At 49.0% G+C, this 20,382-nt stretch overlaps 9 protein-coding genes across 9 annotated transcripts; 4 read left to right on the top strand and 5 right to left on the bottom strand.

Annotated features, from left to right (window-relative positions):
• Positions 1-920: 920 nt before the first annotated feature.
• UREG_07305 (nucleolar protein NOP58) lies at positions 921-2,883 on the bottom strand (the record flags this gene model as incomplete). Its single annotated transcript, XM_002582486.1, has 3 exons — positions 921-2,461; positions 2,535-2,695; positions 2,759-2,883. 3 exons carry the CDS (start codon positions 2,881-2,883, stop codon positions 921-923), a joined length of 1,827 nt encoding a protein of 608 aa, XP_002582532.1.
• Positions 2,884-3,318: 435 nt separating this feature from the next.
• On the top strand, positions 3,319-4,602 carry UREG_07304 (ATP synthase; the record flags this gene model as incomplete). Its single annotated transcript, XM_002582485.1, has 4 exons — positions 3,319-3,350; positions 3,406-3,494; positions 3,559-4,454; positions 4,519-4,602. 4 exons carry the CDS (start codon positions 3,319-3,321, stop codon positions 4,600-4,602), a joined length of 1,101 nt encoding a protein of 366 aa, XP_002582531.1.
• Positions 4,603-5,706: 1,104 nt separating this feature from the next.
• Positions 5,707-7,194, bottom strand: UREG_07303 (ribose-phosphate pyrophosphokinase II; the record flags this gene model as incomplete). Its single annotated transcript, XM_002582484.1, has 3 exons — positions 5,707-5,763; positions 5,825-6,148; positions 6,211-7,194. 3 exons carry the CDS (start codon positions 7,192-7,194, stop codon positions 5,707-5,709), a joined length of 1,365 nt encoding a protein of 454 aa, XP_002582530.1.
• An 854-nt stretch (positions 7,195-8,048) lies between these two features.
• On the bottom strand, positions 8,049-8,673 carry UREG_07302 (uncharacterized protein; the record flags this gene model as incomplete). Its single annotated transcript, XM_002582483.1, has 3 exons — positions 8,049-8,070; positions 8,141-8,279; positions 8,349-8,673. The coding sequence occupies 3 exons, from the start codon at positions 8,671-8,673 to the stop codon at positions 8,049-8,051; spliced, it is 486 nt and encodes a 161-aa protein (XP_002582529.1).
• Positions 8,674-10,252: 1,579 nt separating this feature from the next.
• Positions 10,253-12,100, bottom strand: UREG_07301 (uncharacterized protein; the record flags this gene model as incomplete). The annotated part of the gene is made up of 1 exon (XM_002582482.1): positions 10,253-12,100. The coding sequence occupies one exon, from the start codon at positions 12,098-12,100 to the stop codon at positions 10,253-10,255; it is 1,848 nt and encodes a 615-aa protein (XP_002582528.1).
• Positions 12,101-13,069: 969 nt separating this feature from the next.
• On the top strand, positions 13,070-14,116 carry UREG_07300 (uncharacterized protein; the record flags this gene model as incomplete). Its single annotated transcript, XM_002582481.1, has 1 exon — positions 13,070-14,116. One exon carries the CDS (start codon positions 13,070-13,072, stop codon positions 14,114-14,116), a length of 1,047 nt encoding a protein of 348 aa, XP_002582527.1.
• Positions 14,117-14,732: 616 nt separating this feature from the next.
• UREG_07299 (40S ribosomal protein S0) lies at positions 14,733-15,683 on the bottom strand (the record flags this gene model as incomplete). The annotated part of the gene is made up of 2 exons (XM_002582480.1): positions 14,733-15,456; positions 15,514-15,683. 2 exons carry the CDS (start codon positions 15,681-15,683, stop codon positions 14,733-14,735), a joined length of 894 nt encoding a protein of 297 aa, XP_002582526.1.
• Positions 15,684-16,005: 322 nt separating this feature from the next.
• Positions 16,006-16,841, top strand: UREG_07298 (uncharacterized protein; the record flags this gene model as incomplete). The annotated part of the gene is made up of 2 exons (XM_002582479.1): positions 16,006-16,051; positions 16,108-16,841. 2 exons carry the CDS (start codon positions 16,006-16,008, stop codon positions 16,839-16,841), a joined length of 780 nt encoding a protein of 259 aa, XP_002582525.1.
• A 514-nt stretch (positions 16,842-17,355) lies between these two features.
• UREG_07297 (uncharacterized protein) lies at positions 17,356-19,197 on the top strand (the record flags this gene model as incomplete). Its single annotated transcript, XM_002582478.1, has 3 exons — positions 17,356-17,506; positions 17,746-18,404; positions 18,586-19,197. 3 exons carry the CDS (start codon positions 17,356-17,358, stop codon positions 19,195-19,197), a joined length of 1,422 nt encoding a protein of 473 aa, XP_002582524.1.
• Positions 19,198-20,382: the final 1,185 nt, after the last annotated feature.

Genomic DNA, 20,382 nt, shown 5'->3' with positions numbered 1-20,382 from the left:
ACGGCTTCAGCTTCGTTATTATTGCGCGTAGAGCGACATCAAGGTCTGTGGGTTCAGCGGCGGACAACGCTGTTCTTTGCTGCTCCGTTGCATCTTGCGCGCCTGGTTTTGGGTGGAAACTGGGGTATTTCAGGAGGTGTGGTGAAAGACGGGTGACATAGTTATGGAACTGGAAAGAAAACAATCGTAGCATGTTAGCGGTCATCTGAAGATATTCTAGCGTTGGAAGGGAAGAAACTGGTGCGCATGGCAAAGCTCTCTTGATGAAGACCTCGGCCGCAACCCCAACTTTGCGTCTTCTCTCAAAATCGTTGATCAAGATAGGCAAAGACTTCAAGACTAACCTCCTTGACAACAGTATTATGATCTCGTAAGTCGGGGTGAGGTGTGAAATTCCGTGCGTTGGGCGGGGGTTGCGGCGATCGACGCGGAGGGTTCAGTGTGAAGTGCGCCAGAACTTCAACATTGCTGAGTATTGCTGATTGGGGATCAAGTATCTACAGAACGGGAAGTCTGGGTTAGCCTTGGTTGTAACAGTCAATTGTTTGCGCTGCGGCGGCATCTCACCTTCATGTCGATTGGTTTGCCAGGAATTGAAGTCCGCACAGCGAAAAGTTTCCTAACTGAAAGCCGTGGGAAAGCACCTTTGTAGCCACTTTGAATTTGTATGGGAGGAACCTTTCAAGTTACATGCAAATAATAGGGATTCTTCATCAAAGAGTCTATGTATTAATATAATTGACCTTTTTGATTTCAAAGCTGCAGGACTATCAAACAAATACCTCGCCCGGGCGCCTCCATACCCTGAACATAAGCAAAATCAGACAAAACAATTTCCAGATACACCGAGTAGAAAACCAACATCAACTATGGAAAAAGCATGATATCATACAAGAATAAGGAAAGGGAGACTGGAACTCCTACGCCTTGCTCTTCTTCTTCTTCTTTTTCTCGCTCTTCGACTCTCCGGCTTCTTCGTCTTCGTCTCGCTTCCGTTTTTTCCCTGCATCCTTTTCATCTGATTTTGCGGCTTTCTTTGCTTCCTTTTTGGCTTTCTTGAGATCTTTTTTGCTTACAGACGATGGGTTGCCATCCTCGTCGAAGTTGATTTCGCCTCGTTCCAATTTCTTTAGGTACCTCTTAACGCTGAGTCCAGCCTTTTCAGCAAGTGCCTCAGTTTTAACATCATCAGTAGCTTCGGGCTTGATGCTTTTTTCTCCCTTCTTCTTGGACTTCTTGGGCTTCTCATCTTCATTCTCGGACTCTGCCGAGTCTTCTGGCTCAGATTCGGCATCTTTCATTTCCTCGTCCTTGATTTCCTGTATTAACTTCTTCTCTTTTTTCGACTTCTTGCTGATTTTTTCCGTTGCCGCAGGCTCATCCCCAACCAAGCCATCAGCATCAGGATTGTGCTTCCTAGCCTCTTTAATGTCCCATTTCTTAGGTTGGTCAACTGGGATGCCGTTTGGAGCAATGGCGACGCCTCTCGGCTTCAACGGCTTGCCCTCCATAGCAGCCAATTTCTTTTCCAGGTAGTATCTTGATTCCATGCCTAGAGCCGCTCTCTCTTCTTCAGTTGGCTCATTGCCATCAGCATCCGCCTCCCAGTCGGCGAGAGCATCCACGCGGAGACCAAGAGCAGCCTTGGCGGCCAAAACACGAGCCATTTTACCCTTGTTCTTGCCGGTGGCTTGTCCAATAAGTGAAGCATGGTAAATGAGACCATACTTCGGAGTATCGTGTTTTGTTTTCAATGCGCGGAAGAGGGCCTTCTCAGCCCCAAGAATTTGGATTGTACTTGCAGGGCTCTTTGACAAGTTCATCAAGCTTCCGGCATGAGCGATAAGTCTTGCACCGACCAATTCACCCACCAAAGAGGTGAGATTAGGAGCGATGGCCGCCATACGCGCAGACAGGTAGCTTGCTAGCTGTTGACGGTAATCCGCGAAGCCGACCACTTGCTCTGCCAAGGACTGAATGTTTTCCAGATCTTCATTGCTAATATCAGTACCCATAGACCGGTTGGCGGCGGCCTTCACTGCGCCTTCGATTTCTTCGGGGAGGATATCAGACAAGTCAGCCGAATCGGAATTTGAACGCAAGCCCATCTTCAGTACGACTTTGGCGTATGCCATGTTGTCGTTCAAAATCTTCGCCATTTCCGGGAAATGCCATCCATACCATTCCTTCACTCTCATGGCGTAGGTGTTCAATTCCTTGTCAAGGTCGTCCAGTAGCGCGATTGCCTGAACAATCATAGTATCGATCTTATCCGGCGAGAATTTAAGTTTGTATCTTGCAAGGGAGTGAGAGAGACCTAGAGACATGGTGGAGATGTCGTTGGGGAGAAGGCCGGGAATCAACGTCGGAAGGTGGGTTCTGATAGCTCTGTAGAGATCGGCTGTGGTAGAATCGGCAATTGCCTGGATGGAAAGCCCGGGAAGTTTTCCAATTGCATTTCCTATTGAACGAGAAGGCAATGTAAATATTCGGATCGCATTGCAGAGGAGACTCCCGACTGCACAAAGACATACCGAGCTTTGGATCTGCAACGGCTAGGGAGACTTTCTTCTCATCCTTGATGGACTCGAGAAGACTTGCCAATCGCGGTGTAACCTTGCCTTCGACAACAGAAGCGACTTCCTCGAGAGCTGTCGTTGCGCTATCGAATTTCTGGAAGTTCTTCAACTTCATGCTGCAACGTTTGTTAGCGGATGAGCTCGGGCTGGAAAATACTGGACGAAGAAGCTCGACTCACAGATTTGAGACACCCTCTGCAGTCTGAGTTTCCTTCTCAAGATCGTCTCGCTTGAGAAGCTTCTTGTCCTTTGCTTTGAGGAGTGCATAACCAGCACTGGTTTCGGTCAGGATGAAGAGCGTCATCGTTGCGGCTCGAGGAAGGTGGAGGGACGCCGCTTCCGCTTTCGATCAAGGCCCAGGATAGGAAGGCACCTCGTTTCGGTCTAAAGTTGCGTGTTGCGCCTGCCGGATGTAAAACGTGCTTTCTTTCCCTCGTTTTGTTGCTCGCACCTTCCTATTTTTTTTTTTCTTTTCGTTTGAAATTTTGGAAATTTGGGCTGGATTATGTAATTGTGCCCTGGGCAAAGGGAGCTCTCCGTGACAATACAATACGTTAGTCTTACGTATGTTGATTGGGTGCGCAGACGTCCATGTTAACTTACATAAGCGACAGCTCCATGGCCCTTCTGGGCAACTTGAACTACAAGAGCAGCAGAAGCGAATGGCCTGAGGAGGAATTATGCGGATCGAACGGTTATTCCAACACTGACAGCAATTCCGAAGCTCAGTATTCCCGCCATGGAGGGTCTTTGGTTTAATGTGGATGGAGGGTAAGTAACCCCCTAAAACTCCTTGGTGGTTGGATGTCCTTACACAGCCGCATAGTTACGTCGAAGGCATCGTTCGGGGATATCGCAACAACCTTCTTAACGCGCAGAGCTATGGAAATTTGACGCAGTGCGATACAGTAGATGGTATGTGCTATCCCGCCGGAATATACCATTCAGACCGCAATATACTTAGTTTGATCGCTTTCAGATGTAAGGCTCCAACTTGGCCCTGCCTATGGCGACTTCCTCGCTTCCCTTCCCCCCAACCCATCAACATCGTCGTTAGCCGGAAAGACGACAGAAAAACTCGTTGCTGAATTTCGCTACCTACAAGCCCAAGCAACCGGCTCAACCGCCAAATTCATGGAGTATCTCACCTACGGGTATATGATCGATAATCTTGCGCTCCTCATTACGGGTACCTTACATGAGCGGGATACACGGGAATTACTCGAAAGATGTCATCCTCTGGGGTGGTTTGAAACAATGCCTGTTCTTTGCGTGGCAACCAATCTAGAAGAATTGTATAACTCCGTGCTCGTCGAAACACCCCTTGCCCCGTACTTCAAGGGAAGCTTAAGCCACCAGGACCTGGACGAGCTGAATATCGAAATTGTGAGAAATATGTTGTATAAAAACTATTTGGAGGATTTCCACCGATTTGTGAATACTGAGCCGGATCTCAAAGATTCCCCCACTTCGGAGGTCATGACGGAAATATTAGAATTCGAAGCCGATCGTCGTGCTATTAACATTACACTTAACTCGTTTGGGACAGAGCTTTCGAAAGCGGAGAGGAAGAAACTATACCCTGAGTTCGGAAAACTGTACCCGGAGGGATCGTATATGCTCTCACGGGCAGAAGACATTGAGGGTGTTGCTCTTGCTGTCAGTGGGGTTGGTGATTACAAAGCATTTTTCGATGCGGTGGGATTAAACCAAGCCGGGGGCGGAAGTATTGGAAACATGGCTGGTGGTTCAGGAGCTGATGGCAAGAGCTTGGAAGACCTATTTTACCAGAAGGAAATGGAGTTGTCGAAGCTCGTATTCACTCGGCAATTTACTCCGGCGGTGATATATGCTTGGATAAAGCTACGAGAACAGGTTTGTTTTACTCACTGCTGTAATCGATTTGGTACAAGGCATGTTTGCTAACCTGCAGTTACAGGAGATTCGAAATATCACATGGATCGCGGAGTGTATCGCTCAGAACCAAAAGGAGAGGATAGGCAACTATATCAGCGTTTTTTGAGTGTTCTGCGGACATGCTACTAATATACGAGCCGCAATGACGAGTTCTGATACATATTATTTTGGTTTCAACTATCTTCGTCCATGGATTTTATTTCCGGAGTTATGACTGTTGCTTATCGAGTACCCTATCGTTTTAGTTAGAGTGTAGCATCTTGATATCTGATGGTTGGGAATTTGAAGTTTCGATCTCGCCCTTGTCAGAAGGTGCTACTGAGATGGTGGCAGCTGCTTTTGCACTCAAACTTAGTAGAATTGCAGGCTTCACGCAAATTTATCATTAGGATGCACTGGCATGGAAATTGTTGCTTGGGTAAAAACCCGTGTCAAACATTGACGCAAGAGGATAAATCTATGTACAGGATAAAAACAGGAATATTGACAAATGAATCGTGAACACAACATCCTTCCCTGCATTAGGGAACTTGAATTTAGCTAAACCTCTCTAGCCACCAACAAACACAGCCTGAGACCCAACAACAAGACTGTCCCTCATGGACTCTCACTCCTCAATATGCCTATATCCTTACAAACATTCTAAATGGTGTGACCAGCCAAGGGAAAAAGAAAAAATGCAGGTTTATGATTTTAAGTGAGTATGTATGCAAAATGACTGTAAGTGATAAAGCACAAAAGTAGGGATAGCAAATATGGAAAATGTCGTAGCGCAAAAAGGGGGGAACAGGATACAAATCTGACCGCTTCCATCCAGCACTTGGTGGTGCATTGGTCTCTCCTTTCTCTTCCCAACAACGCATCAGCAAAAGGGTGCCTCTCCTCTTCTATTATGTATCAAGCTGTGGAAGAATAATCACCGGCGGTATTCAAAAACAAAAGCAGGGAAAAAAGGACGTAGTGATAATAATCAGATATTTTTGTTTGAAATGAGAAACATCAGCACTGGCTGTCGGATCTGCCACCATCTACCCAGTCCCATAGTCTCAAAATTAAACCATGACTGGGAGATCAGGAAAAAAACATAAGTGAAAAAGATTTGTCGCGTTTCCATCAACTTATTAGATCTCTATTTTGTTGTAGGCGGACTTGGAAGATCCGCACATTGTCTCGTGGATTTGCCCCAAAAGTCTTCAGCGGCATCTATCCGTTAGTCGTACTGAAAAAGTACACTGATACTCTCCCCATGATGCACACGGCGGATGGCCTGCAGTTGCAAGTTAGTTCATGAAAGAAGGCTTCGATTGCGGGTAGTTAAGTTATTATACCTCTGCGAACACATGGCCAACTTCCAAGACCTCCAACTTTGGGCATCGTTTTAGGTGTTCATCTTGATCAACCGTATTCGTAACGATGACTTTGTCAAGAGCACTGGCGTTGATGCGGTCAATCGCATCGCCACTGAGGATCCCGTGAGTGACGAGCGCATATACCGTCGCTGCGCCTTCCTTTTTCAGCAACTTGGCAGCACGCGTGATGGTATTTGAGGTGTCGGCGAGATCATCGACCAGAATACATGTACGATCCTTCACATCGCCAACCAGCATCATGGTAGCGTTTTGCCTGTCTGTTATTTTTGTCGGACGACGTTCCTTTGTAGAAACTGCGGTTAGTCTGATCACCCGATGGCCAGACAAGTCGAGACGGTGTTTACCTTGTGAATCAATGCAAACTCCATGCCCATCGAGTCGGCGATCGCGGTAGCTCGTTTTGCGCCGCCAGCGTCGGGGCTAACAATTATGCAGCTCTTGTAGTTGGGGATGTTTTCTTGAATATATTTCTTGAGAAGGGGTCGACCGTAGAGATTGTCGACTGGTATATCAAAAAAACCTTGATATTGAGGATCGTGCAAATCCATGGTAATGATATGGTCCGCTCCAGCGCAAGTTAAGAGATCAGCCACAAGCGTACCGGCCTGAGCGACCCATTGCCGGTACCCCGGACGTGGCTGGAAGGTGCTCATTTTCGATGAGTTCGATGCTATGCTTGCGGAATCATCCTGCGAAGCTGTTCCGTTAACAGGAGCTGAAGTTGGACCATTCCTGGTCGCTGCTTCAAACCGAACGGAGTCTAGTGTGTCACTGCGCTTGGGAACGCCATTGACGTAATGCGAGATCCGCGCTTTTTGTGGGCTCGAGTTATTAGAGCTATCTCGAGCTTCAGCCTGAGCGAATGCAAGGCCTTTATGTAGGCCGTCAATACCGTTTGCGAGACCGAGGCTGTCCATCTTTCCGGGATGCGGGGTCGGCGGGGTGCTCTCGAAGGTGTAAGAAAGCTGGGAATCCGTCCGGTTGAGCGATGACTTGACTAGCGGAGCGCCGGTTTTGTTGTATGGGATGTCGCTCTGACGGGAATAAGGAAATAGGGGCAGTACGGCGGTGACCCGTTTGGCTGAAGCCGTTTTGCAAGCCGAAATAGTGATCAAAAGCTCCATGAGGTGATCGTTCACCTTTCCTCCGCCGGACTGGATGATGTACACATCCTTACCCCGGACTGACTCATATATTTCCACCCGGGTCTCTCCAACAGAGAACTTCGATAAGAGGATGTTTGCCGGAGGGATGCCGAGCTGGTCGCAGATTGTCTTGTTCAAGTGCGGGTGGGCAGTGCCCCCAAGCACAACGATATTTCGAACCATATCGAATGGCTCAGCAGAGACCGAGGACGGCAGTTTGAAGCGTTGACGAGGAAGCTAGAGGCGTTGAGGCAGGTGGGTGACAATTCTGTACCAAGGGAAAAAGTGGTGATGCAATTGGAAGATTTGCCGACAGAAGCGAGGAGAAAACGATCAACGGAAGGCCGAGTCAGAAGATCAGATTCAAAGCATCAAAGCTCCCATCATCGTTGTGCAAGACGAGAGAGGGAGGAATTCAAAGGTGGAGGGGTCATCTTGAGAGCAAGTCTGCAATGGATGGTGGGTTGCCATGGGACAAAAAGCCCAAAAAAGCGAAAAAGAGATTTAGAAATAGAGTTGGCGGCTTGGTTTGGGTGGGATTTCGGGCAAATCATGCAAGTCAAGCGGCTTTTTCTGTAGTTCCGAAAGCTCGTCACGGGACCCGGTGACTGGCTGGATTATTGTTGTTGCGGGCCGAAGCAGCTGGCGCTAGGCCGGGCCAGGCATAGCGCGATGCTCAGCGGAAAGCGACGAGCTAAAGGAGGCAGTTGACGGCGCAGCGGATCAAGGATTCCCTGTGATTGTCAGACAGCACAGCAAGCAAACTGGAGAACAAAGAAAGTGTGATGCTGGCGCTGCTGCTGGTGACACCAAATCAAACCTGCTGCATGCTCCCTCTCCATGGTACCCGGATGTCCATGAAGGAACACGGTGATGGTAGTGGTGCAAAGATTCCGATATCCATTCTTCAATAATGGTAGTAATAGTACATGTGCTCTAGTATTCACCAAAAACATGATCATGAGAACGCAGAAACCGAACGCCTGCAATGCTCATAACTGTCATCTGGATGGAGGAAATAGAAAGAACGCATCCCGCTAGTCTCCTGTGTCCACTTCCCTATAAACAGTTAGCTTCTGGCTCCAATATCGCTCAACGGGAAAGGACAATGCAGCGGATGTAGGCTCACAAATCAAGTTGTACTCCATTACTAACACCATAGTCCTCAAGGCTGAGTTGATCCTTGAACGGCCTCTCGCCCTGCCGCTTAAGCAAAATCTCGTGGGGTTCCCGGCCTATTCGTGCAGCTACTTGAGCCTTGAATAACCCTGTCGGAAGCAATGTATTAGCGACAAGCGGATCGATAGAAAGGGGAAAAGGAAGCAAGGCAGCCTTACGGATTGGGTCGGACGCAAGACACGGAATAGCTGCTTTGGTGCCCAGACGGTCATTAACATAAACCACAATCATCGGTTCACTGGGTGCTGCAGGTTTCTTCTCTTTCTTCTCCTTGGGTTTGCGGTCCTTCCGTTCGGAATCGTCTCTGCTCCGGGCTCTATTTCCTCGTAATTCGTCATCCCGATGCCTACCCCGATCTCCTTCGCGCTCGTGACGTTTTCTATTCCCTCCTTGATTAGGATCCTGGTCCTGATTCCTGAAAGGCGACCGCGGACGGTCTCTTTCTCTATACCCCCGCTCTAGTCCTCTGTCGTGTTGTGGCATTGAGAGGTCCTCATCGCGGCGAGGTTTTTCTTTCCAGCGGAATCCACCTATCCTTTTCCGCCCGCTATCCCTATCCCTATCCCTATCCCTGTTTTTGCCACCATCATCATACCTGCGTCGAGGCGAACGACTTCGACTTCGACTCCTTCTCCTTTCCCTTCGATGGGGGGAAGGAGAGCGATCGGTCGAACGAGGCATCGCGGAGGAAGGCGGCGGGGCAGGCTCCAACGCAGAGAATTATATAAGACAGTAGGTCACGTCGATGAAGAAAGGCTTGAATACGACGTCAGGCCGCCAACCCTCCAAGCACAGGTTCGTTGGGCAGATTGTGGGGGAGATACGCCAACAGAACGTCGGAGAGCGTGTGGAGGGGATGAGAGCACGCACGTGTGCCCGATCTGAATGACCGTTTGGTGCAACGCGCTGGAAAACTAAAATTCCGGGAGAGCAAATCACCGCTCTGCGATCAGGATATCGGTGGCTCGCATGACGATCTGGCCTTGAATTTCGCCTGAAGAAAGTCCATCTAATAATGAAGCCTCACGATCGAAACAAGGAGCTCTTGAAAAGAACGGCACGTGATCTGGATGCTGCACCAGAAACAGAGTTTAATATTGAGGGCTAATTCAAGCTCGACATTGAGAGCTTGCTGAATTGAACTTGAGGACTGGCTCCCAGGCTTTGACTTGTGCTTGGCTTCTCCCCTATCCGCATTGTTGTCCCAGCGAGGGGCGTAAGCTGCTGTGTCTATCCATGCCTTCCCGTCTCTTAACCCAGCGACCCTCTCTGACAACCATTCAGTTTACGGTCTCCAACGCACCCTCACGAGAATCTCTCACCTCGAAGCTTCTCTTTTACATCGAGATCCTCCTGCGAATTTTCATATTTGGGGCCGTATTGTTGATCGACGCCGCAAAGCTTCGTGGCTGGGTATTTCAGCGCGATGGAATCATACCATGGAGTGATGTCTGGTCCAGCCAAATTGGTGTCCTCGCATGCCACATTGCAGACCGCCATATATGGCAGGTGATTGCACCCATCAGTGCTATACTCCTCTATCTTATGGCTAGGAGAGGTTATACTGGTACGTAGGAAACAATTGACATATATATCAATCTACAGCTCGTTTTTGAAGCTAACAAGTTTCCATAAGAGGAGTCCCTTCTTGTCATTCGCGGTCTGGGAGTTCAAACGTCTACCTCTTCAGCTACCTATCTTATGGGCGCTACAACGCGATTTATTCCCACTGCACAAATACAGGATATCGTTATCCACGAGGCCTTCAAAGGATTTGAAGTGCGGTTCTACTTGGCGATCATTGTGGAAGCCGAAGCGGAGGTGGTAGTTGTATTTCCGGTATGAGCACTAGGGATGTCTCATCGGAAGCCCTGCTGACTGGTGGCAGAACCTGTTACCCCGACGTAAAACCTTGGAAGAAGTTTGGAAGGGGGCCCGAAAATGCCTCTATGAACCCGGCCCTTGACGGCGTAAGTCAATTGGACGCATAGATGGAACGGCTTCAAGCTGCAAACGCTTGTCGATTCTTACGGTCCAAGGAAGAGTAGCCGCAAAGATCAATTCAAGCGGCATCCTCAACATCCGCGGAATCCCCTTTCTTGGAGCTCTTCTTGGCGGTCCTCTTCCCTTTGGCTACCCATCTTGCGTTTGTCTCCTCCACGGTATCGTTCCTCCGCCTCTGCATTAATCGTACGTAGTTGCCGCTTGCTTTCCCGTCATTACCGCCGTAGAACATTTTCTGACTGCGATTAAGTTTATCTAGCGTAGGATTCCTGAATCCTCCACTAGCGACCGAACTGCTGTCGCCTTGACCGACAGCAAGATCCAGCAAGCTTGCGGCCATGACTTCGTCAATCTTGCGCTGTCTCCAAACTGACCATATGCTGTCGACTACTCCGCCTTGGCCGAACTTTCCATCTCCCCTTCCTGAATTCGCGGTCCGTGGGTCCCCCGCGTACACCCAATCCAGGCCGTCCTCGTTTTCATCCCCATTTTTTGGGAAAACACAATCCCATAAAACCAGTGGCGCATCAGATGCAATGTCATACGTTGGTCGTCGAGGGTTTGTGCTTACATCTAGTAGTTGGGAAACTATAGATGGCGGCTCGAGACCTTGTCCGATCAGAAACAAGACGGCGACCATATGCCGGACTTGATGCCATAAGAACGCAGATCCGTGAACGCTGAAATAGTACACTTTCAGAGCTGGATCCTGGACATCGCTAGAGTCACGCAATTCTCGATCAACATTTTCATATTGTTGAAATCCTTGCTGGGCTAAAAACGCGGGTGGTAGGTTCTTAGCATCTAGAACTTGAATGTCTGCATGGGATATTTTCCGAACGAAATTCGTTATTTGTTTGCTAGCGTCCACTTTGCAAAAGTTTCTAAAGTCGTGGGAACCGATGTAGCGTTTGGCTCCTTCCCGCATTGCGTCTATATCTAGCCAGCCTTCCCTCATCTTGGACCCTGGTGTGTCGCCGGGGCGTTTAACGAAACCCAGCGGCCCCGGTGTCGGGCAAAACGCTGGTTGGGTGAAAAAATATCGATATCGTCGTTCGCGGCATGAGAATCTGGCGTCAAAATCCGGAGGAGGGCGAGGGCACCACGCTAGGATACGGATATCTTCGGGGAGAACCCCATTTAGCATTTGTATATATGGAAGTTCGTCGGCGACATCGTCCCATTTTTCCTCCACTTCAAGCTCAGAGACATCAATGCCCAGTCCGCCAAAGGGGCTTTCGACGTCTTTGCTAATGAGTTTAGGAGTAACGGAGGTAGAAGTATCTGGAGTAGCGACCGGCTCAACAGTTTTCTTCGGGCGTGAACTTCGCACCCTAACCCCAACAACCTGCCCAAAAGCACTGACCCCGCGGTCTGTTCTTCCACATTTGGAGTAATCACATCCTTCCCAGGAGATTGAATATGGGCGCGATAGCGACCTACTTCCACTCTCGTCGACATTCTCTGAGTTCTCCACGATATGAGGGAAAATTAAACGAGCTTTTCGTAAAGCTTTCCAAAGCTCCTCTTCGATCGTCGGCAACGGTGTGATATTTCCATTCGCGTGTTCGTAGCCATTATATCGCTGGCCCAGGTAGGCAAACTTCAATGCGATGAAGCGGGTATGATACTTTGACGGGTCGATATCTCGAGGTGGTCTTGCTGCGCGCGAGGACGCTCGCGATGGGTTAAACGGGCCTGGCGGGTAGGACTCAACGGGGTTGATCAGTGGTGATGTAGGAGGGAGGTCGTTCCTGGGTCTGCTCCGGCCGCGGGGCTGGGTTTCGGCGGAAGAACTGAGCTGCTGTTCCAACTCTGTGATTCGGGCGACGAGACGGGCGGTGTCCCATGACGAGTAGTCGGTCTGGAGGCCCGCTGGGGAAGGGCTGGCTTTCGCGGAGGACATTGCTGTTGACGAAAAACGGTATCTGCGGGAACTCCAGGGACTAGACAAAGTAGATGCGGAATATGCTGTGATTCTGGTATTAATCGTCGCCCATCTCAAGGCATGAAGCTTCCCAGAAGAAGGTCTCATCCCCAGTCAGTTGAGGCACTCAATCACCCCAGCACTTCATTCTCGCTGGACCTTGCCGTCTCGCTGCCCAAAATCTCTGGAGTCAGCGCTGGTAATTTCGATACAGGTGGAAATCACCCGGGCCAATCGCAGTCCTGCTGGGGCTCAAGCGCTAGTACCAGCAATACCAGTGTCACGTGTAAAGTCACATATAAAAACGTCTTTTTTGTGATGCGTTTTGTAAAGTTTTATTTTCTTCTTTCTCTGGGGATTTATTCCCCCTGGAGTGAGAACAGAAGAAGAATTGGAGGTTGACGCCAAATCTGGCTATGCATGAAGGAGGCCTCTACTGGCACTCGTCATTCCACATGTCGACATTGAAATGTGTGCGGTTAGCCAGACGACAAGTACCTGTTGTTCCTTTTTATATCTGAACTGGATCTTGAGGCAGGGGGTGAAATCGTTTCTGCTGATACCCATTGGTGTTGGTCCAATCTGTTATTGCATTGTGGTGCTCTTCTCTTGGTGTGCTTTTTCCCGGCATCTTCTATGAAAGACAGGATGTGTTCGCTCCGGAGGGGCTGCGCGTTTACCAAATCACCGAGAAAGATCACCTGTGCGGCAAACCCTCATGGTGAGGAACCTTGAGGCCTGGTTTTTCTGTTCTTCTTTTCACTTTGTTGTTCTCATCCTCTGGCAGCATTGTTCAACATCCTTCTGCTAGAGTCTCTTAGGTTGACAATCACCCATCATTTCATCCATCAAACGGTGACTTGATACTCTCCTTTATTTCTTTTGACGCGTTCTCCGTTGGCAATTTCTCGAAATTAGCTCTCAAAGCACGAGCTGAGAGTCGTCAAGATGATCAGCGAGCCCGAGCTTGTGGATGGCACTGGTGTGCTATCCTTCTCTATCAAAACGGAGTTCATCGTCAAGGTGAATGTCGTCGCAGCATTTGGCCAGCGGGCGCCAAATCTTTCGTATCTCCAGAAGATGCGCGCCGTTCACGAGGAAATCACCGAATACCTGAGACGATTCGGAGTGAAGATGAACGAATATCGGGCCTACGAAGGCGATTTACGATCCTGGGTCGTGGAAAGAGGAAGTGCCGTCAACATCAACGACGTGGACGATGTTGACAATGGCTCGGAGGAGTGGGGCTTTTTTGAAGTCAGACTGGGGACTCCCGTGTTCCCTTATTATCGAGCGTCTTTTTTTGACATCGATCGAGTCCTCACACTGATCAAAGACGAGTATACCACTACCATCAACAAATCCTGCGCCATGACCGTTTACGTCGGACACATTGCGGAGGAGCCATACTCGCAATCCTACCAGAGCTGTGGTTTCAGTTTGCCCGCGGTGCAGACATTGTTACAGTTTGCCTGGAAATACGAGGCACAAATCAACGCGATGCATCCCGAGCATCGTATCTGGGGAAACCCTCGCTGCTTGCCCCCAAGCAAAATGCTTGAGTACATGCGGTCAAGAACAATCATGGACTCGATCTGGGCATGCAACGACGTCAATAGCCTTCATAGGCTCTGGGAAGGTGGTCTGAGCGCCGAGCAGATTCGAAATGAAGTAGCTGCTTACAGCATTCGCGGACTGACCCGTACCGCCAGCCCGAACATCCATAACGGGACGATTCGATTCGGTCAACATCAAGCTTCACTCGAGTACGACGTCGTCAAGAACTGGGTGTGGTTTATTGGTAGTCTCGTGCAGGTTTCGGTTGAGCGTGGCCCATGTGGTATTCCGCTTACACTCATGGGGTTGGGTGGCTACGCGAGCCAAGTTACGTTGGACGAGGTTTCGCCGCTTCAGTTTATACAGGAGATCGCGATGAAAGATCAGTACTGGTATTACAAAGAGAATCTTGCGGATGATTATGGTGATGTCTTTTGATTTGCTGGTTTTTACGTCGCTGCTGGATGAGATATATACGGAGCAGCTTCAAACGAGATACCCATGTTGAGTTTGTTTTCTTATTTTTTCAGTTAGCATCAGGTCCAATGAATCTACAATGCTCCCGAGAATTATCAATCCTCTTTGCGTAGGCTGTAACGGAAAAAACTATCTGGAGAACAGTTTAAAAAGGCGGTAGATTCAATTCGAGGTGTTTCTCTTCTCTACCCAGTAATTAACAACATGGCAGAATGGAAGTGGGACAACGATCAAGTACGTCCCTCGCTGACAGCACAGGGCTTTCCCCCATAAGACTAGAATCAAACGGGTATCTTTCCCTCATAAGTGCCGTCAAATCAAAATTGTAAATGCCTTCCACGCCAAACGCATAATGGGTCAAGGAAAAGAGGAAAAGAATTGAACATGTGTAATTGCTTCAATATCTGAAATGGGTTGGCTTTTTTGTTCCTTTGACAAGGGCAAGGATGGGAGTAGAAGTAAGCGATCGTGGGAATGCGCGAGTGATTAAAATATCAACGTCGAGACATGCGTCGTCTTCCATAATTCAGCCCAAACACCCTCATATCCATTCACCGAAATTAAAGGGTTTTCACGTCTACCACTTGGCTTCGGTAGCAGGAGCCTCACCTGCCCAGCCCTCGGCGGGAGCACTAGAAGCCCAATCGCCGCCAGTTGCTTCCCAGGTGGCAGTGGCAGTAGCAGGGTTAGTTGTTGTTGTAGTGGCAGCAGCAGCACCGAAAGCAGTTCCAGCGCTAGCTTCCCAACCTTCAGCACCGAATCCAGACTCGACAGCACCAGGGCCAATTTCGTCGACACCAGCGGCCTTGGCCTCCTCGAGTTCCTTGGCTTCTTCGGCTTCGGGGTCACGGTAGAAGTACAGATCGACAACGACGTCCCATTCGGTTTCACGGGTAGCAAGAGTGCCACGAAGGCGAAGGACCTCACGGGCAAGGAGCCACCAAACTAGACCAATGGCATGGCGACCCTTGTTGTTGGTAGGGATAGCGACATCGACGTATTCGGTTGGCGAGTCGGTGTCGCAGAGAGCAATGACGGGAATGTTGACATAGCTGGCCTCCTTGATGGCCTGAGCATCGGTACGGGGATCGGTGACGATGATCAAGCGGGGTTCCTTGAAGGAGCGGGTGATGTAGTTGGTGAAGCTACCGGGAGTGAAACGACCGGCAATAGCGACCGCGCCAGTGTGAGCGGCGAACTTGAGAACGGCACGCTGACCATAGGGACGAGCGGAGATCACGCAAATATCGGCGGGGTTGTCGATGGCGGCGATGATACGAGCGGCAAGGACGATTTTCTCCCTTCATGCGCAAAGTCAGTAAACCGAGCTCTCTCTATTCCGCAATTGCATAATTTACCAGGTCTTGCCAATGTTGATCACGTTGATACCATCTGGACGAGTCTTCCAGAGGTAAGGGTCCATGTGAACCTGCAAGTTCTTGGAGCCGAGATGGCATTGCGCAGCCAGGAGCATCTCCATGTCCTGAGATGTGGCATTGAAAACCGGAGGAAGGTTAGAGGGGGCCATGATGGGCGACTGATATTTTTGGTGAAGGGAAGGCTGGAAATATCAATCGTTTGGCGGTTGTCGGGATGGAGAGACGACGAAGGTGCAGCTGGTTGACGTTTCGCGAGACAAATTCTTTTTCGTTAATTCGATGCGATTTGTGTGGCCCGGGGAGCTCAGAGCGCGCTAGCCCTAGTCTGGCTAGCTCCGGGCGGTTAGGGCAATCGGTAGCATAGTCGGCCCGGAATCAAAGTTACATAATCAGCTGGGACTTTGAGCAAAAGATCAACTGAGATTTTGCTGCAGAGAAGGGGATGCAAAGCAGATAGTCAAGGCCGTCAGAATGCCGCCACGAATTCCGATCCCGTCGTGCTCCAGGTCCCTTAATGGTGGGTACTCTTTCTGATTCCCTGGGCTTGCATTATCTAATTTCAATTGTGTATAGGGCCATTGTGCAGCTGGTTTTCCGGTTTGGCTCTCGGGCCCAGCATCTACTCCAGATCCGCCTCCTCCAAGAAGAAACGGTCAAAGAAACATCACGATCCGTTTGCATTAGCGCTAGCTCGTCAACGGAAGGCTGCCAATGTTTCCCGACAACAAGTGCTTCAAGAAGAACGAGAAGCCGCCCTCGGCGATTCCGTGCGCGGAAAGCCAACTCCCTTTACAGAAGCGCTGTTGAACGGACAGGTTATACCCCGTATCACACCCGCCGAACCCAGCGAGAATACATCACAGTCGCCTGGTCTCAATTATTTTGTCTCAGAGGACGAATTGAATGCCACTCTCGAACGCTCGGAGAAGCTATCTCGACCGGTTGCAGATACCAAAAGTGGGTCTTTCGATCCGCAAAAGCTTGAAGATGAGACGCAGAAACACTTGGACAAGCACAAAACCGCCCAGGAGGCTGTTAAGCGTATCATGGATTTGAGCAATGCTAGCAGCAAAGAACGCAAGCTCGTAAACATCCAGCGTTGTATCGAAACATTTGGGCGTCATAACACAGATACCGCTCTCGCTCCGAAGCCAACCGGTGCCGCCAATCCCTCAGCTTCCCAACTTCCACTGAGTCAGCCCCCGTGCTGGTCCCGATACAGGCTCGTCGGAAGTTCAGATCGCGATTTTAACTACAAAGATTCTGACCCTGGCAAAGAATCTAGAAAAGACGTCACACAAAGATAAACATAACAAACGAAACCTCAGGTTACTGGTTCATAAGCGACAAAAGTTGCTTAAGTATCTACGCAAGAAGGAGCGCGGTGGCCCACGATGGCAAAATCTGGTGACCTCTCTGGGATTGACCGATGCAACTTGGAAGGGAGAGATCAGTTTATAAATGCAAATTTTGACCGCTTGTACAATATTGTTATTTTTTTTTCCTCTGGGCATTTTTCTCCAGTGGTATTAGAATCATGACTCCATGCACTTCTCGACGGAAGCTAGCCTGCGTTTGACATTTTATCAAAACAGGTAAATAACTAGGATTCGAACTATGGCTATGTATATCCGACAGGTTCTGATCTATTTTATTGGTATTCCTTTCATGCCCAGGGAATCATCGTGAGGCAACTTGGGGCGTAGAGGATGGTTTTAGTTCAAGTTTCAGTGGTAACTACGTGGTTAGGGTTTCGAGGCCAGCCATCTTCGACAAAATTCATACGAAGAATAGCAAAACCGCAAGATCCTGCTCAGGACAATGGCGGATGTATCCTCCGCTGCACTGGCGTACCACGAGCCTGCCATTGTTACAATTCTTATCCAGTCAAGTTTTTTCATCGCGCTGAATCTAATCAACTATGTCCTCGATCGCCTGGTGTACTGTGGCCTGGTCGGCCAAATATTCATCGGTATGGCTTGGGAACTCCGGGAGCGAATGGGTGAATATCGATTTCCAGAAGACTGTGACTTCTATAGGCTATCTTGGACTTATTCTAGTCGTCTATAACGGTTCGAGACACTGATTCCATCCCGTATCCCTTTTTGTACAGGTTGACTGAACGGGTTTCAACAGGAGGACTATCTACATCTCTACAAGCATTGAGGTCGAATATTTTTCTCTCCACTGCCGTCGCGCTGACAGGCATAGCCGTGCCCATGGGCTTGTCCTTTTCTCTTATCCGCCTGGTATCTGCTACACCGTTGCAAGCGTTTGTTGCAGGAGCAGCATTAAGCTCGACCAGCCTTGGAACCACATTTACCATCCTAACAACAAGTGGTCTGACAAAGACCAAGCTGGGAACGGTGCTTACGAGCGCTGCCATGATGGACGATGTTGTGGGCCTTATTTTGATACAGGTCATTTTGAACCTCTCTGGCTCTGGGGCTTCGGTTAGCGCCGTGACGATTGTCCGGCCGCTTGCAGTCTCTCTCGGCTTTCTAGCAGTTCTACTCTTGGGCTGTAGGTTTATTGTCAAACCATTGACACGAATCTTGCTTCAAAGTTGGCAGAAAGATAGCCGCTCGTTCCTGATTATCCAAGCGCACGCCGATCATGTTGCTTTCCTTATCCACACTGCAGTCCTTATTGGACTAACGACAGGAGCAATATTTTCTGGAACTTCAGGGTTATTTGCAGCGTACCTCGCAGGAGTACTAATCAGTTGGTGGGATTCGGAGTTCCTCACTCCCAACCCAAATCCTCCATCGAGAAACGAACAGCAAAATGAAAATCAACCGCAAGTCTCGCAAAAGAATGAAGAATCTCCCTGTGACGTATCGGTTGTATTAACGGAACCTAGAGCCACTGTAAGTCCAACAGAGCAAGGGGCTCCTAACTGCAACGTTCGCAACGAGGGCCTTGATTGCTCTACAGGGATAAAAATCTACGAAAAATACTATTCAGAGGCTGTTGAGAGGGTCCTCAAGCCAATTTTCTTCGTATGCGCCCTACCCTAAGGAATCTATTTCTGCTGACTGCTAGCAATAGGCGTCGATTGGGTTTGCAATCCCAATAACTCGTATGTTTCAAGGCGAAACTGTGTGGCGTGGATTCGTTTATACTGCATTGATGCTCATTGGAAAAGCTGTGACCGGACTATGGCTCGTTCGGTTCAATGTAGGTATACCCAGAAGCGGAATTCTTCAAAACCTCCAACGCGTCTTGCCCGTTCGATGCAATGGCAAGCCGAATGGCCCTAGGGAAACAACCTCGGCAGGAACGGAAAATCAGGCAACGGGTTTGAGTCGTAATAGAAATGTAGAACGACAGAGCCTGACAGCTTCAAAATCGAAATGGTCGAAGCCCCGTTCGCTTTATCCGGCGACGATTGTGGGGATGGCTATGGTTGCTCGCGGAGAAATAGGCATGCTTATTGCTTGCTTGGCTGAGAGCAATGCCACCTTCAGCGAATCCTCTAGTTCTGGCTCCTCCGAAACAAACGATGTATCGCAATCCTTCCTTATTGTCACCTGGGCGATCCTGCTGTGTACGATCATCGGTCCTATATTTGTTGGGACATTGGTTCGCAGGCTAAATAGACTACAAAAGCGGCGGGAAGACGGTGGCCCTGACCCTCTAGGGCAATGGGGCTTGCTGTAGTTTGCGGATTTCGCGGCGACAGCAATATTTCGAGAATTTTGATTCCCGGGCAAGCGTCGATTGATAGATAACCGCAATAGAAAAAGCCGCCAAGGTGGTGGATTGGGCCTACCACGGCCATCCCATCACAACTCCCATGTACTAGAGCACTGAACAAAGACTGTGCGAATTGAAGGGGTTCATTGGCGCTTTGGGCTTAATGCAGCCTGACAGTCGGCGATGCCTGTCATATCCAACTCTAGATGCCAAATTGATTGGTGTTTATAGAGAGGGTTTAAAATGGATGAATTTTTAACGATTGTATGTATGAAGAAGATAGTGTTTCTCACTCAACCAAAGTCATATCACATCATGACTTCCTCTTGTTGCATTGAGACTGAGAGCCAATCACTACTTCTCTGTTTATCTTGTCCCAAGTGACAGAGCTTCAGAACTTTTATCTAAGTCACGATATATGGCAGGAGTTTTCCAAGTAGCGGGTAATTCTAATATCATTAGGGCATAGGGATTAGCTAGCTACTTATTGCAGGTAGGTTCTGGCAACCATTCCCAGGTCCATTCTAGTGACTCTTTAGAGAAAGGTGAATATTAGCAATGCAACACAGATTTGCATTTCACTAGAGAATCTACTGTCTTCAAAGGTATTAATGCACAGATGTTCATATCAATTAGTTTCCCCAATCATGATCATCAGGCAAATAAAACCCATGGTGCTATGCATCAAAGGCATTTGGCTTGATTGGGTGGAACCATGTTGTTGGGCTGACTTTTTCATAGTTATGCCTGAAAAACTATTAGACTTATTTGATGCATATTTATTCAAAGCCTCAGCAAGTCCAGAGGCAAATAGATTCTCATATGAGTGTGCAGTTGTTTAAAAATCTTCAATGTCAATAAACCAGCTTTGTCCCACCTGTCGTGCATGCGGTTACCCGCTTTGGTGGATCCCAGCCCAGTTTTGGGATGATGTCGAGTTAAGCTTATTCTGACTGCACTGCATCGGCCCAGTTCCCAGAATGATGCAGGGGTGAAGTCGTCGATTGTGCACTTGATAATATTGACAAACCTTAGGTGTTGCTATTGTGCTCTCTTGGACTGCAATACAAACATCTTGCCTGGGTTGGTTAATGGCTGTCTGCGAATCTTCTTCATTGTTTCACCCCGCCACCAGAGGGCCCTACAGAG

Source organism: Uncinocarpus reesii, genomic scaffold (assembly GCF_000003515.1).
Source record: "Uncinocarpus reesii 1704 scaffold_5 genomic scaffold, whole genome shotgun sequence".
Taxonomy (NCBI): Eukaryota; Fungi; Ascomycota; class Eurotiomycetes; order Onygenales; family Onygenaceae; genus Uncinocarpus; species Uncinocarpus reesii.
This window is presented reverse-complemented; position numbering and strand designations above follow the sequence as displayed.